Raw genomic sequence first — 18014 nt, 5'->3', positions numbered from 1 at the left:
CTCACAAAGGGTTTTAATCAGCTCTAACCATCTCTGCAAATATGCAAACTGTGGCTTATCACTTCTAATTAAAAAAGACAACAGCACAGCATTAGAGAGTGAAGAAGATCACAAAGTTGCTCATTTTGACGTCATCTGTTGCATAACTGGCCCTGCTGATAAAAAACTGACACAGAGCATTGCCTAAAAAAGTCTCTGACTTATCAGAGCAGCTTCTGCTACAGACAATAAAGTTTGCAAACTAACTCTTGGCTATAAAAACACATCGTATTTCAATCCACTACAAGCATTATCGTCACTGTAAACTGAGGTCAACATCCTGTAGACTTTTCCACTAATCTTCTGTTTAATATTTCACATCTCTTCTTTTTTTTTCTTCTTCTTCTTGGCTGAAAATTAAAAATTAAAAATATACTTAAGGTTTTAATATAGCTTTGAAATAACTTTACAGAGCTGTAGCCCTGGTAACAAAGGCAAACAGCAAACGACAAATGACTTTTTGTTATATGCGCACAAATTTGAATAAAACCAGAAGTTACTGATTTGAACAGTGGAACAAAGAACTCCCTCCCCTGCTTTTGGATTTAGAATTCCTTTCTGTATTTCTCCTCCATGAATATGCCTGCAGAAATTTACGAAGGCTTTTGTCTTCTTCCTAAAGTTATTCTGCCACTGCTCTTATTATTTAGCAGCGGGAGGCAGCTACACTGGTTCTCCATTTGGATATTTCAAGCTAGCATCAGGAAAGGCGCCAAAACCCCAAAATAAGCAAACCATAAACAGTATGTCACTCTTAACTTCTAAAACCCATCTAATAATGTAATCTTTAATGTAACTTTTTCAGTCCCTAACCCCATCCATATGACATCAATACGCTCCCATTTTGGAGAAAATCTGTGACAGGATCTATATACTTCCATCCTTGCATAAATTGACTCCTTTTAATCTTTCTGTAAGTCCCATCATGTGACAGGAAAGCTGCTTCCCTCATTAACTATGGCGAGCGAGATTCAGTGATGCATGAAAGGGTATCCTCTAAGAGCCACTGGCCGGAAACTAACTGGGACTAGAGGTCTGAATGTATACACCTAAACCAAGCAGATGAAATTTGGCACAGCAGAAAATGTGGCAGAGCTGGCAGGTGATGAAGTTAATGAATGGTTGCTCATGCTTGAAGGAGAAATCTGTACCTCAATCACATGATTTCTTGGTTTAATGCTTGTCATTGAACAGATACTTGGCCAGAAAGGAATATAACAAATTCAAAAGAAGAATAAAAAACAAAAGACTTAAACGAAGAAGTGCACTTTATTTGCATTCACTGGAAAAATCTGTCAGTGTTAATGGGTTTATGCATGTTTGCATTTTTACCTCTAGGCAGAGCAGAGATTAACGTTTCATTGCTCGGATTCACAACTTTTTGGGTTATTGCTCTGCATTAAATTTAAAGTTGATTTGTTGAATCCCAGAAAGACTCCAGTTCTTGAAAAAGTTCCTGTGATGAAAATGCTTTACTGGAATGAACACTCTCATACTGAAAAAGGTCCCCATGTCTTAAAGATCAAGCTCTGGTGACTTATTCCACTACAATTCTCAAAGAGAAAATTGGTTATGTGTGGATAAAATAATGGGAACTGGAGTGAGTAACTAGTCCTGGAAATGTTTTCGACACTGACCAAGCATAGGAAGCAGTCCGTTAATCCACTAACTCATACCAAGCCACATCAGACTGAAGGCAAGTTTTTTTAGGTTTCCCCTGATCTGAGAGACAATCAATGATGTTTATGAAGAAAGCTCAGGTCAGAGCTGTTTGGGGGCTGAAATAAGTATACATGTCAAAAACTGATAGCAAATGCTCTCTGCATAAAAAGTAAGATAGATCATATGAATAAGATGCAAATGACATTCATATGTCTGCTTTTATCATTGAGGTAAAATATCTGTAACATGTTGATACTCAGCTAAAGTCTAAACCCCAATCAAAATGTTATTGTGGTAATCAAAGTCTTATTCATTCATCTTCCAGTTAGAAGCACCTCTAAATTTGTTACTCTATCAGTTGTGATTGTCTGGGAGGTTTTAGACCAGCTCATCAATCACTACTGATTGCTTTTTGTATGGTGTTTATTATTTTTCTTCCTCTTCTTCTTCTTCTTTTTGTAATTAAGATTTGTTCAAATATACCTTATAACTAATTTTAAAGGATATATATATATATATATATTATCTCTCCTAAAAACAAGAGATAAATCATTTTACCAAAGTTACAAAACTTTAAATATTCTAAGTGTGTTGGAAATCTGGGTGTCCTTTTTAACTCTGAGCTTGATATTATTTCACACATTAGAAATGTCAAATGTTACCATCTTAAAAACATCGCCAGTCTGCCCATTTCTCTCTCCTGCCAGCACCTCGGTGCTGATACATGCTTTTATTTATAGTAGAATAAATTATTGGAATTCCCTGCTCTCTGGTCTTTACCAGAAGTCTATTTCTAACCTACAATTACTTCAGAACTCTGCAGCGTGAGTTCGGATGAGGACCAGAGGGCGGGAACACATCACACCAGTTTTTAAATAGCTGCATTGGCTCCTCATGTGTTTCAGGATCTTTTAGGATCTTGCACTTTCTTATTTGTCAGACCTCGCGGACCCTGAGATCCTCTGGTACTGGCCTCTGAGCTGTTCCCAAAGTCAGAATCAAAACATATGGCGAGGCCTCGTTCCACCACTATGGACCTGGACTGTTGAACAGCCTGTCAGAGAACCTCAGGGTTGCGGAGACTGTTGCTGTTTTTAAAAAAGGCTCAAGACTTATCTTTTAGCTAAGCTTATAGTTGAATTTTATTTGATTTTCACTTATTTAATCATATATTTTTCTATTATTTTAAAATACCACCTATTTATATGGCTCTCTGTTTTATTGTTTTATTTTATTTTTAGTACACAGTTTTTATAAACTTTGAATTGTTTATAAGTTTATTTAATCTCCTTTTTACTTTTTAACTCCAGTGTTTTCCGGGATCTTCCACACCGGTAGCTCTACCTGCTCTGTCTGTAGGGTTGTTGCCATGGTTACTGCCCTTGTCTGAGTGACTGGGGGTCAATCAGCAATGTTTCTAAACAGAAAAAAAAGTTGTACAGCTTGTAAGACGATAATAACAAACCTCTAACTTTAATTGCTTCATCTGCTGTCTTTTCCCCATTCAAAACACAAAATGATGCAGTCTCCATCTTTTTTGCCTACTTCAGAATTGGTAAGAGTTTCACAGAGACATTTTTTTCTGCCTCTTATCCAGTGAAATTACATTGAAATTGCATGAAAAGAAGAAGACAATGATAATACACCATTTTAGACTAAAAAATGTCAGGATCAGTAGCATTGTGCTAGTTGTGTGGTAAAGTGGTATATTACAATGCTCTGTGAGAACCTAAAGAAGCCCAGCAGGATCCAAGTCAGCCTGAAAATCACGCTCCCTAAACTACTGATAACAGCTCTGAAATGAAATCACTGATAATAATTTGACATCCAACTGCAGTTGTAAGACTATCCCAGTGACACACTTTCATAAGTTACTATGATGTGCAACGTGAAAATACGTTTTAATTCTTTATTTACCTGTTCTACATTTTGGAAGAGACTTACTTTAAATAACATTTAAATTAAACCTTTTTGGGCCATCTTTCCCACTTGGTTTGAGTGTGTAATGCCAAAGTGAAAGATTTAATTATTAATTTCTTTTGCTGTTTTGGTAGTTTAACTATTGACATTACTATATTATTGATTTTAATGTTAATGGTAAAGTGTTAAGAAAACACTAGCTGTGTTTACATTGATCACTTTTGTTCCGATCAAATGTCCATTCAGAATAAAAATGCATCATGTAAACATGTCAGCTGATCCGATTGGCCACCATTGGAAAGAATTTTCAATCCAGTCAAGAAGGGTGGTTTAAGCCTTTTCACAATTGTATCAGCAAGATACAATTGATCGATATGGTCAGTTAAAGTCAAATTTCCTCTAAAACAAGTTTACATTTTGTCTTTTTTTCAAAAAGTAAACAGTCCGATGCTATTTCTCTGATTTACATGACAGCATGTCATAGCTGTGCCTGCTTTTTGTGTTCACAGCAGTGAGAACACACACAGACATGTGTGTGCTCTGTTGTAAATATTTTATTTTATATGCTTTCTTATTGTTAAAGTTATTTGTAAGCACTAAACAGCTTAATCATTAGAATTCCTATAGAGTGCCAAACAGATAATTGCTTAAGGAAGAAGCTCCCATAAACACAGGAAACAGCTTTGCACGTATTACATTAAGAAAAGGGCTACTTTGGGGAACAAAGAGAGGAAGCTAGGAAAAAGGGCGGATCCTGAAACTTCTGCTAAGACGTAGTGAAAAACAACTAAGGCAGGAGTCATTTAAAAGCCAACACCTGGGTGCGTGATACTATGACCTAGTGACAAAAATGCAGCAGGGAGGGCTATGTTTACTGAACAGGTCCTGGGAAAGACTGCTGAATGATCATTTCTGTATTGTATGCTGTTTTTGTGCGTGCTTGAACCACATAGAGGTTGACAGAGTTTATTATTATTGATAATCATTATAGATAATTTAAACCCTCCTCCTTTAGAACTTGTAGTCATTGCACAATTTTAAAGAAAAATATATTATAAATGTAAACAAAATATAGAAAATTACTGTAATAAGTTTTTCTTAGTGTCATATCACATTTGCCAATAAAATCTAGCATCCAGTGACAACCATCAACTATCCTATAGAAAGAAATCATTAGATGTGACGGATCATGAGATCAATGTATTTAACACCCATAGATGGAGGAGATCAGTTATATAGTCAATAAGTGCAATAAGTGGTTAATGGTACAAATGTGAAAATAGTAAAACATGTTACTAACATACATATTTAGTTTGTCAGTACAAATGGGCCAATTGCCCAATAAAATGAAAAAGCTAAAGTGACCCCACTGGAGAGAAGCACCACTTCATAAATTAGGCCTGTTTATCTTCTCCCACAATTCTCAAAACTTTGGAAAAAAAAAATTCAACAACAGATTATATAACTTTATTGAAACTAATAACTTAGTTTTTCATACTCAAATTATAGATTCAATATTTTTTTTTTTTTTTTTAACTTTTTTTTTTTTTTTTTTTAACTTATCATTTTAATGTAATTTATTATTTTATTGTGATTATGTGTTGATTATGTGTTGATGCCTTTTACTATTCTAAATATCTGTAATATCTTTGTTTTATGTAAAGCACTTTGAATTGTCCTGTACATGAAATGTGCTATACAAATAAACTGCCTTGCCTTGCCTTGCCTTGCCTATGAATTCAAAAGTAACCAGTCCACTTCACAAGCATTAATTGAACTAACTGAGGAAACCACCAATGCCATACATCAGGGATCACCACTCCAGTCCTCGAATGCTGGTGTCCTGCAAGTATCTGGTGTTTCCCTACCACAGCACCTGATCAAATAAAATGGATCTCCAACAGCTTATTGTCAAGTTCTGTACAAATCTGTTAGATACAATAAACCACAAAATTTTACTTAATAAATTGGAAAATTATCTGAAAATCAGGAAATCATTTTTGAAATTGGGTGAACATCAGTCATGTTGTTTGAACCTTGGGTGTGGTGTACCACAAGGGCCAGTCTAAGGGCCAAAGTTATTCATAATGTATATCAATGATATATGTAAAATATCTCAATCAGTAAAATTTACCTTGTTAGCTGGAAAAATAAATAAATAAAAATTATATTCATTTTAATTGATTGAGTCTCTTCAATTACAGCTCTATTAACTCTAACTTAAGACTTTTAGTTGGCAGAGCTGTTTACCAGTTCTGTGTTTTGGGGGGAGATTATTGTGTACATTGATGGGTGGCTTATGGTAATGAGGTCTTAGCAGGAGGGCCTCAATCTTAACATGTAAAAACATGAAATCATACAGAAGCTGCACTGAATGTGCAGGATTAAATAATTTTTAAGGCTTCTTCTTAAGTGTCTCAGAATTTCTCCTACACCCTAATTAAGATGTTTAGAAATTAAAGGATCTGTATTTGCTCATTTTAAAATAAAATCATGGCAAAGTTATTGTGGCTCACACTCAATATGGTCTAAATTTATATGGTGCCTTTTCAATCTTTTCTAAATTCTTAGATTTCGAAGGAAAATCTTGATACCCATCAAGCTATGGACACCCAAGTACACAAAATACAAATACCCAGTCCCATTCTTTCATTAGGCATTACATTCTAAAACTAATCATGATGGGAAAACTGCAGTCTTTCTGCAGTTTGTGGTACTGGGTCAAAATGTCTTTTTTTTGTTTTTTCCTTCTCCATAGTTCAAAAATAACATTAGGGGCAGAACACAAGGCACTTTTTATAATAAATTACAAGTGGGGACAACTGGTTTGAGAAGGTTTTGTTGTTACAGGATAAATCAAAACAATAATTCAAACATAATTCTAATTAAACAGAGTTTAACTAGAGATGCCTCAAAATTGATCTGAACATCTGACGAAGATCATCTCTGGCAGAGCAGCAATGAGCTGCAAAGTGTAACCTTAAAAAAGATCAGTCCACATAGGTTTACAACATTACAAATATGGAATCTTAGCTAGCAGGAAGCAAGGCAATAATAAGGCACAGATGAACATAATGCTTACTTTGTGATCATGCTTTGTTTTTTCTGTTTTTCAGTTTTTTTTCATGCTTGTTTCATAAATTAACAGGAACTTGCACAGTGGCACGTACGTTTCATAACAGCTTGTTAAGATTAAATAGATGCCATTGTGCCATTGTTTGGTTTTTCATTTGAGGCATTTGATCATGTTGCCAAAACAGAATTGAATGGTTCAAAATTATTCTTGGCAAAGAAGCAAAGAACAGCAAAGTGTAATTTTCAGCATTTGTTCAAGGTCATCTCGCATAAGGTTGTGAAGGTTTTTGTTTTTCATAAAGTTGTTCTGTTGTGAATTCACTTGAATTGTTTGTCCATCCTAGTTATGCTTTTTAAAACAGGGTATTTTCGTGTTGTAATGAAACAGTATTTTTCTACAAAAATTCTCCAGGGACTGAATAAAGACCTTCCATGTCTACAAAATTCCATACCATCAATCAAATGGCTGTCGCTGCATGATTTTATGAAATTTGTCACAGTAGTGGTCTGCAGGGGTTTTAGTTAGATAAATTCATTATTGTTTGATGCCACACTGCTAACAGACAACCTACTCTGGTAAAAATAATAAAGAATAATCCAACCAATGTAAGTAAAAATTATTTAAAAACAATCACATATTAAATGTAAGATATCACCATGGTGCATTTCAAGGCAAATTATATTTTCCTTGCATTTTTTGGCATATTTGAACTGTTCTATTGAATCCTTCAATAGAAAAAGCCAAATGGCCAGCCATATCATGTCATTTAGCTCAGTAATAAGCTTAGGGGAGACCAAATTCTTAACCAGTACAAGCCTAAACACCCATGATTCCATTCATGATCAAAGATATGTTCACATAATAAATACAAGCCAGTGTATGTCTGCCTTTGACTGAAAAAAAGAGATAAGAAGCATCTGGCAATTTCAGAAATCATTAAATAAAAGTGGTCATGGCAGGGGGAGTCGGGCTAACTTACTGGAAATTGTACCACTATGGCTTCAGACAAGTACATATACTTCAGTATTGCAACTCTTTTCAGCCTTCAGATTGTACTTGGTGACTCACCTCTTGTTGTAAATCCTTGATGATTTTGGTTTTTTTCTCCATCTCCACTTTAATAAATTTAATCTGAGGACAGAAAAGACACACAGTCAAACTGAGAGTCTCGCTCTGTTTGTATGTGTGTGTGTTTAAGATCAGTGAAAGAGCACGACAAAAGTAATTCAAACCAAAATCAGCTGGGACTTGATAGTAGATTCAAGATAAAACAGAACACATTTATTTCTACATTTGCTTTGACTTTTCTTTTCACACAGTTTATTTAAACCAACAATATTTCTTATGTTTTCTCAATTTCATTTGTTGATTTACATTCATTTTTAAGTTTAAGTCCTGTTATGCAACTCAGATTGAAAAAAAAAAAAGATAAAAGAAAAAAGCTCTGCCATGGACTAGAGAGTTTGGAATAAGGTTAAAAAATAATGAAGATAAATAAATTAAATTAAATTGAATTATATGATGGTATTTCAAATATGTGACGTCAACAGGAGGACTGTTTTTATGATTGAGGTTAAAAACAGAAAAGCGAGTCTTCGAGGGAAAAAAGATGGTCAAGTTGGTGGTTGAAAAAATCAATGTTTCTCAAAACAAACATTGGAGTGGACGAGCATATTCCTCCATTTTTTATAATTTAAGGAGCTTCAGTATGTAAATTGCAAAGGTGTAAACCCACACTGGTCACCAGTGATTCCTGATTAATTAGAGGACACCAATTCTTTCATTCATTCATTCAATTATTCACTCACTCGCTCACAAGAATGACAATAATTAAAAGTTTGAAAGACTTTTATATTTTGGCAAAAAAACAACACAAAAAGATATATAACAAGAAACTAAACAAACATAATAAAACCAAAGTAAGTTTCAATCATTGTATTTGATTTAATAAACATTTTATGTATCATCATACCTATTTTTTTCTAAATTAGGGTTGCAGTTTTTGCCTATATATGCTTAGCTTAACTATTTATATTTAATCAGCTGCATCATTTTTTGGCCACCCTAAGCTCATTTACCCCTGCTTACAGAAATATTAAAAATGTTAAATTATGTCCACAAACAGCTTTGCATTTTATTTTTGCTTTTTTTCCCCCACAGTTCAGAGTAACATCATTTCCACTTTCCAGTGAGCTACCCTGGGGTGTTGTGAGTTAGACCTCACCAGTTGACTCACATCCCTAAGCAGGCCACGATAACATCAAAGGTCATATTCAGTCATTGTCACTGCCCTTAAAAAATAGAGAAATATAAAACAAATGCAGAAAGAAGGAAGAGCCTTAGGTTTATTAATGGTTTTCATTGCATAAAAATACATTTAAAGACAGTTGATGCAAATAAACTATTCTATTTTTCTGAGTATTTGCAGGTTTGGTAAGTTTACATTCAAGCAGCTTAACCGACGCTCTCACTATAGATGAACACGGTTCTTTACAAGCTGGCAGAGGTGCAGAGGCCCGTTGCTGCCATGAAATTTTAAAACAGTTTATCACCGTTCAGATGGCCACCTATCAAGGCTTAAAGGCTTTTTAACTCTGACAAAAAACCCTGTCACACATTATATTTCTCTCATGTTTTACAAAGTTAGTGTAGCATAACAAGTGTCCACTAATGTTTAATCGCAGATTTGTTGATTTCCACGCATATGCAACACCGACACATTAATTCCTGCTGTGAGCAAATGGCTATTTTCCACCGTGTGCCTGACTTAATAACCCATACACTTATTGTGTCAGAGTGATATCTTTGTTTATGGCAATCCCTTTATCACAAGCTCAGATGTCTTGTTGGTGCAGCCCCATGGCTTGTGTGTGTGTGTGTGTACTTGTTGCAGCCAGATGGAGGTTCAAACATCTACTGCAGATGGCAAACTCCTGCTATGGGCAACTAACATCTAAAGGAATGAATTTGGTGCAAGATAGATAGGTCAAGGTTTAGTCTCTTTCTGTTTATCTGTTCTAAAAAAGGGATTTTTTTTGCAGTGCCGTGCAACCTTCATAGAGGTCATCTAGATTAGTCCTGAGGACAAAAAGGAAAAGATTCATAGGGCTGGTGACCTCATGCCAGGTATGCACCCCAGGGAGTAGTAAACTGAATCTTGACAGTTCCTAAAGCAGGGCTTGATAACATCGAAGTTCATGTTTGTGCCCTTCAGTCACTGTTACAGCCCACAGGAATGTTTAAGAAAACAGCTAAAAAAAAAATAAATAAATAGCGATGCTGCCTTAGGTTTTTATGTAAAAGGGGGTAAAAAAAACAAATCATAAAACCACCAGGTAACGGTGTTAAATACACAGTCAAAAGGCTGTTTTATATATCAATTTAAGCTACAACATGTTAAAAGAGAAATTCAGTCAGAAAACACAGCCATGTCTTGATGCTGTAAAGCAGGACTCCGTGACACATTAACTCAGCTTACTCTGTTTGAGAAGCTACTTCACTATTAAATAATTAACCCCCCCCAAAAAAATGGCTCATCCACCTATATATAGTATGGAGTGTTATTTTCATTACAATCACAAATCAGGTCATGTTTGCAAATGAGAACTGGTTCTCAAACATTTTTACCTGGTTAAATAAATAAAACAAACCGGTCAAATTTTTGGGGGCCACATGGAGTCATGTGTCTGGCCCAAGGACACTTCAATACAAAGACACACTAAGAAGTAAACTACCAACCTTCCAAATGGAAAACAGCCACTCTCCCAGCTGAATCACAACCAACTGCTGTCTCTATGGCCATCACAGCAGTTTGTAAGAGTGATCATACAGTAAGTGCATCTGACACAGATGGGAATTTCCTGAATTATTCAAGCACATAGTTCAGGTGACCGGACAATGGGGCTAAATGAAAAATCATTTAATAACTAAAGCAATTTCAGGTTACCTAAAAGAAGTTAATGCATGTACAGATTTTTATGCCACTTTATTTAACAGTAATGATAACAGTTTTACAAAGTTTCATGACTTATTCAAGAAGCTTCTTCTGTTTAAAACAGAAGGGAGTTTTTTTTGTTTTGTTTTTGGTTGAGCAATGTATGCTAAACTGTATAAATCATAGTAACTATCCTTTAACACAGGAGGTGACATCAGGCACTGCATATCAGTCACATCCAGAGCAAATATATTTTTACTATCCAAGCAGTTTCAACACCTTTTTGCACCGTAATTGTGACGCCAGCTTCTCACATATTGACCAGGTGGACACACGACGCAGAAATGACAACAATATAATTTAGCCGCATAAAGGTCAGGTGGATAGTGTCATGACAGTGACACTAATTATCCCACAAGTGGTTAAATATCTCAAACATCAGCTCATTATAAAGATGTTCTGTCCTCTGTTAATTTGTACCTTAACTATAGTCAGTATGAATTTGGCTAAGAATCACTAAAATGAAGGAAGGAAATGAAGTTTAAAATTTCCAAGAGGGAGCAACACCTGTAAACCCATAGAGAATTGATGAGTAATTGACAAATATAAGTTGTGGTAAAAAAATATGGACTGCACCAACAGTGCCATCCATAAAATTGGAGTCTGAATATTTTTGGATATTTTGACTGTTTATATACTTTTTCAGAACAGGCATTTTGACAAGGAGAAAATTGAAAGGCGTAATGATGGCTGCATTCCAGTTGGGGAAGGTTCTGCTGTTGTTACGCTGATTCATTGTCAAGGTTTGCCGGGCACTAAAAGGAATGTGGTCATTGTTAATGTTGCTCATTATGCCTGTGCTTTTGGATGTCAATGACAAGGAATACTCTAGACCAAATATTTGTAAAGAAAAATTTATACATGTAAAGATGTGAAGAAATCACACAATGTATGTCCCTGTATGTGTTTGCATTCTTTTGACATGTTCTTTTTTTTTAAATCAATTCTGTTTATAAGAACATACAATAAACCCAGAAACCATAAAACCCAGAAACAAGGATTTGTCCCTAGAAATGTCACATCAGTTGTTACAGGTATTGTTTATATATCAAAGTTCTGATTGTTGGTTGTAATGTCATGATGCACATCGAACCTTGTGACTGTGCATAAGGTGTCAAGACTACAAGAGAACAACGTTTTTATAATCGTATAAACATGCCAGAGCTTAGCAGTGTGTGCAGCCAGAATGTGGGATGGCACAGTAAGATGGAGGACATGCATTAAAAACAACATCTGGCATATTTATTTGGATTTCCAATTTTCAAATTGTCATTGTGGGGTCCTTAAAGTAAAATAATTTCACAACAGGTATTTAAAGAGGCACTACGAAACATCGGCTGAAAAGCCCCTAACAACCACTAAGTCATCCTGCCTCCAACCTGTACCCTGAGCTCTCACCAGACAGTAACAGTCGGTCCTATGTTGATTCTTGTCTTATTTCTTGCTCTGCCTCTTTCTGACTTTCTTTTCCCCTTATGTCCTCTTGCATTCCTTTACTGTGTGCATTCAAAGCGGCCATTGTGTTGATATCAGTTTCCTAGTGTGTGACGCCGTGTGTAAAGCAAAACTCAGCTGCAACGTCATGTGGCATCCTGACAGCAAATGTTGTAAAATGAGCTTTCTCAACCTCAAGACGCTGCTGAGCAGCAATGGCAGAACCATTTATAATAAATGTCAGAGCAACATCAAATGAGTCAGGAATGCATATTTTTAAGGTCAGAAGGTCACATAGTACAACTTTAAATTGCAACAGTTCCTGCTGAAGCAAAAATATTGTGATGGTTATAAGAGTTTATTGTGATCTGAGTGAGTAAGTCTATATTAATATATCAATAACAGTCAACAATATTTATCTTCCCTCATGTGTCCGTAATGCATATGTCAGGTATTGGTTTGTAGAAAAAGGACCAGTATAGCAGCTAATTTGAACAACATAGACACAACAATAGCTGGCCTAAGAAAAGGTGATTTTCTCCGTTGACTTTGAATAACTCTTTTCATTACGGCTAATTTTCTCTAGCCATAACACTCTTTGTCAGTAATTTATTTGTTTCCACCTCCAGACCTTGCATATGAATACTCATTTGAAATGGTTGTGACTGTTTAAGTTTCTTTTTTTTTTATTTCTTGAAAAAGTAAATCAGAACTTATAACCCTAAGACCCCTGCAATTAAGGGCAAACTGTCATCTGCAAACACAATTGTTTAAATATTGTGTGTAAAAGACATGCATTCTTGAAATATAATCAGGCTTCTGTTAAATGCCTGAAGCTGACATTTCTAAATTTATTTGTCAATCAAAAAACAAAAAAGCAGTTAGCAGCTATTTAAACAATCATAAAAAACCATCAATTGTTCCAGCTCAGCATGATAATAAGCTAAACATATTTGTCTTTTTGTCTTGTGGTATATGAAAAACAACAAGGTGGCACAAAGTCTTTTATCTGCAGCTTCAGAGTCTCTGTTAAGTGTTGAGAGAAGGAGGTGAGAGCAGGCTGCTGTGTAATGAGTGTGGATCACTGAGGGGCCGGAGTGACAGGTGAAGGTGCTGGTTAGAGGAACCTAGATGCCAATGGTGAGGTCAGCTCTGTCTTACCGTGGCCTGCTGCTTCTCAGCTCGCTCATTTGCCTCATCCAGCTGCTTCTGCAAGGCTGCCTGGAGGGTCTTCATCTCCTCTCTGTCAAGTGGGAGAGAAGTGAGAAACACCCTGTTAGCACATTCCCCTCACACTCTCAGAGGCCTTCACTGCTCTACCACAGAATGCCTTTCCAACTGTAAGCAACCACAACTGAGAGTTAAGCTGATTTATGTAACTAAAGTTTCACTTAAGGGTATGGTTTACTGTATTTGAACTAAGAAAGAAGTTCAGAAAGAAGGAAGAGATTCAAACTTCTGCCATCTCTTTGACTTGAAAAAAGAAAAAAATCATGAGGCTTTCAAATGTGGAGATGGGTGCTTATCAGTCTTTACATATGTAAAATTTGTATTAGACATTGTTTTTAAGGACCAGTGTCAAATATTTATGATTTCAAGTTTCCCATTTCAGCAAGCAGAGCACTTTTTTTTTTTTTTTTTTTTTTTTACAGGTGTGTCATAGGAATGAATGCAGTAATAATGCAAAGATGGAATTTTTTGTTTAAACATTCTGACAGCAAACATTGCCATAAATTGCTTTTGTTTGTATATTTTACCTTGTTTACAACTACCAGTTTTACATTCCAGGACTTTGGTTCCAGTTTTTATTTTTCTTCTTTGGAGTCAAAACATTCACTCCTTAATTCAATATATTTTCAAAAGAGTAATTCAACATGTTTCAATATTATGTTTCACTGTTAAACCTGAACATGTTCAGAATCATAATCAGTTATTCTCTTGATGCAATTATCAACTATGTATCTTCACCATCATGTCAAAATAAAGGAAAAAGCTGTTGAAATGTGTAAACATTATACCACTTGTCACCCTACACATGTTTGATTATGTAGAATTTGAATCACTCCACTGCAATTTTACACCTACAGCATTAAGGACCAGTACAGCATTCATTATGCATTTAACATGAATGTTAAATATTATGCAGAGGCTATTTTAGTACTTCTTGACAAATAATGGCAATGCAAAAATGAATTATGAATCAAGTAGGCAAGTGATGTGTAGAAATCACAACACATGAGGCAGCACTGTTAAAAGTATATAGCAAACAGACTGTTTACTATTTCTAACCACAGCCACAGATTTAAAAGTATAAGTCATGGTGAAGCGGTGGTGTAGTGAAGCGGCAGCACCTTTCAAGATACTACAGCAGCACTCCGAGTCAGTGCTGAAAGGAACAGCCAGATATCTTACATTTTATATGCCAGTGGTCTTGTCTCTTAGCATAAGTTCAGTCTAGCAAACATTTTTCTTCACAGTAACCAGCCCTCCACCCCTGCTTTGGCATTTCATTTATAATCCCATCTCCTGCATCCAAGACAGCATCCAAGACATGGAAACATTTTGACGCTCAAAATCAACGCTGTCCAAACTGACAGAAAAGGGCATACAAGTGTAAGGCATACCTAGATGGCCCAGAGCAGTCAGCACACGTCATGAAATTCTAACTCTTTTGGTGGCAATTTAAAGCACAGCTGGTTTAATTGTTTAATTGGTAGTTTGAAATCTTAAAATATAAAAAGTTAAACCTGTATGTCCCCTTTGTTGGTAAACATTTCTGTTGTATTGCAGTTTTTCAGGAAAGCAATCAAGTCTCTGTTAAAACTTGTCAAAAATAAATGACTTTCAATGAATCACCTGTCTGCATCCACTGTGATGAAGTCAGCTAGTAATCACACTTGGCAGCTGTGGAACTCTGAAGGTGGATTAATACCCCCCCCCAAAAAAAAAAAAAAAAAAACTAGACTTACAAAATGCTTGGTAGGCTACATCAAGCCAATCTGCAGCTTTATAGTTTTTAGCTTCATGACATGTGAGAGCTGCCACAGACTTGTGATGGGCTATTGATTGGCTATCAAGGTACTGCACACAAGAGGCTGGACTTCAATCAGACTGACATTTTAGAGAGCATGTGAGGCCACAAATTACACCTAATCATGAACGGACTCATTACATACAGCATTAATCAGAGAATCCTAACTGGTAGACCACTTTAGATAAATCCTTTTTCACGCTGACTGCAAAAAATAAACACTAAATCACACATGGTTTATATTGTTTTTAACTAAATGAAGACATGCCCTTGATTTTCAAATGTACATGGAGGATTTATGATTGAATCATGCATTATCCATCTTCCACTTTCTCCACAACCATAAACAAAGGACAATGCTTAGAATAACCCAACTTAATAGTAGTGAATATCTAAAGATTTAAAAAGCTCAGGTTCTTGTCATTAATTCTTAGAATCAATATAAAGACCTTGTGTTGTGCAAAAGTGTAATATTTTTATACAGTATATTTCAGTTTTTTTTTCCAAGTCTTTTTTTTTGTGTATATCTGAATATATCTTTTGTGTTTGTTTCTTTTTTTCCCAAATGCATTCAACATGCAATACTGTAATATTCAAATCAGTAATTGTGATGTCAAGGTCAGTTAAATGTAATCAGAAAACCTCAATAAAGTACATAGATTCAGTCATGTTTCACGCAGAAAAGTAATAACTTAATGGCTTCAGAAGGAAGTCGTCCTTAGAAACTGTTTGAAAAAGGGCTGACACTTAAAAAAAAAGAAAAATGTTTAGCAGTTGAAAGTCATGAGTCAGCTTTAACTAAATGAACTAAACGGAAGTAGATGGTGAATAAAGAGGTTTTTTTTTAAGGAGCTGAAAAATTAGTACAGCCCTGGGTCTGAGTTACAGGTCAGATTAGCCAAATTGAGTCCACTGAAGTGTGAACGTCTCTCCTCACAGCTGGGGCTGCTGTGCTGGTCAAGTTCCTATAAAAGCAGTCAAATTGAAAGTATGCATCAGCTTTATTACTCAAAATCAGGCAATATTATACACTTCTTTTGGTAGGAGGTGTTGTTATTTCACATAGAACTAGAACACAGCTATGAAACAACAGGAATTGTCAATGCAGTTGTTCTTTCTTTTTATTCTTTCTAATCGTGACTGTCCATATATTTGTGTTTTCGCTACAATACTGGCCACCTTTACCAAATTACTGCCTTTTTAATTATTTTAGGCCAAATAATCATCACCACCATAACAAATATGTATGCATTTCTGAGCTAAATGATGATGACAATCAAGAGAAGGGAAGCACTGATGCAAACTCATGTCTAAGTCATGCATGGAACTCCACTTTACCTCTGCTTATGGCTGAGCTCCAGAATCCTCTGCACATCCTTCTTGGCCACAGTGTCATCATTTTTCAGGGACTAAAAGAGAACAGAAAACAAATAGTTTTTCCTCCAAAGATTTACTAAAGACATGACAAACTCCAAATTTAATATTACCATACATCAAAGTACAACAGAAATCAAGAACAGAGACATGGAACTGTGCAGTAAAATTTTCACAATGTGCTGTACCCAGGAGTTTATGTTCCCACAAGCAAAACTGTATTTGTGAACAATAGTCATGACAGAACTAAAAACAAATTGTTGTAGCACAATGCAAAAAAGCTACTAATTGATGAAATAATTGAGGAAAACATTAATAAATGAGCAACAGATGCAAAAAGTTTCCAAATCACATAGCCTTTAATAATCTGTTAATGAATGTCCTAATGAGGGTGCATGGAGATGCACAGATTGGATTCTGTTGGTGCCTAAGCAGAAGCCTGATGGGTAATTATGAATTAGTTAGTTCTCCCACAAGCTTGTTGATTTATATTTATTTGTTATGATCTGAAAAGAAAATGTCCGGACTTCTAAGGAAATGTGGCACTCAGAGGGAGTGCCTTAAATTGCACTTACGGTTACATTTCTACAAAGCCTGTTTCTTTCTGTCACAAAGAAGCCTGGGGCCAAATTCATTTCACATGAATCTCTACCGAGGCTGAAGGCGGAAAAAGGAGCAAACAGCAGCTGGTGACAAAACATCACAGATCTGTTGCAACATTAAAACCATAGGTGGGTGAAATGCATAGCATTGATCATCTCATAACAATGTAATGTTCTACTGGAAAACTGCATCTTGGCTTTAATATGGATTGTAATTGGATGCACTAGCTATAAACATTGTTGCTGTTGAAGTGCAGCCTCTGTGTAAAACTGTGTTTCCAATGGAAATGGCTTCCCATACACTGCACACAAAACACCAGAATGCAAAAAAAAAAGAAAAAAAAAAGAAAAGAAAAACAAACAAAAATCCACTGCATCATTAGAATTTCCTATTTAGATTTGATCAAGTATTTTCCTTTCCTTCACTTCATTTCAAAGCAAAAGTTTTTCAGGAATCCCACCTTAGCCGATGGTATAATTTTCAAACTCAAAAGGTCCAAATCTCAACAATTGTCATCCAAAAGTCAAGTTGATCTCAAACCTTATTCACTTGGATGTACCACCTGCCTAAACATTGTCACAGACCACACACTCCCATAATTCCTGATAGCAGTGGCCCCTCTCTTGCTACATGTGAGATATTAGTCAAGAATGGTTAAGGAACATCACAAAATATTAAAGGTTTTGTTTTAGTTTTAATAGGCCTCAGATTTCAATCCAGTCAGCCGAGATTTTAATCCAATCTGGCTGAAAAAAATATGACTGATCCATGAAGCCACACCTCAAAGCTTGAAGGATTCAAAGCATCTGCTCTTAATTAATTGGTACCTGATGTCTAGACAAAATCTCCTCTAGAAATGTGGAGCATTTTGCCAACATTTT

The 18014-nt window shown here is 35.6% G+C and overlaps 1 protein-coding gene across 2 annotated transcripts in view; it reads right to left on the bottom strand.

Annotated features, from left to right (window-relative positions):
• Window positions 1–18014, bottom strand: part of luzp2 (leucine zipper protein 2) — a 165132-nt gene that overhangs the window by 52972 nt on the left and 94146 nt on the right. For both annotated transcript variants that reach the window (XM_041980172.1, XM_041980166.1), the window contains exons 3-5: window positions 16495–16565; window positions 13287–13368; window positions 7766–7828 (exon numbers count right to left, since the gene is read on the bottom strand). In XM_041980172.1, coding sequence (XP_041836106.1) covers window positions 7766–7828; window positions 13287–13368; window positions 16495–16565 — 216 coding nt within the window. The remainder of the gene's footprint in view (window positions 1–7765; window positions 7829–13286; window positions 13369–16494; window positions 16566–18014) is intronic.

The sequence above is a fragment of the Melanotaenia boesemani genome, chromosome 1 (genome assembly GCF_017639745.1).
Source record: "Melanotaenia boesemani isolate fMelBoe1 chromosome 1, fMelBoe1.pri, whole genome shotgun sequence".
Taxonomy (NCBI): Eukaryota; Metazoa; Chordata; class Actinopteri; order Atheriniformes; family Melanotaeniidae; genus Melanotaenia; species Melanotaenia boesemani.
The sequence above is the reverse complement of the archived record's forward strand: the minus strand, read 5'-3'. Positions and strand labels throughout refer to the sequence as shown.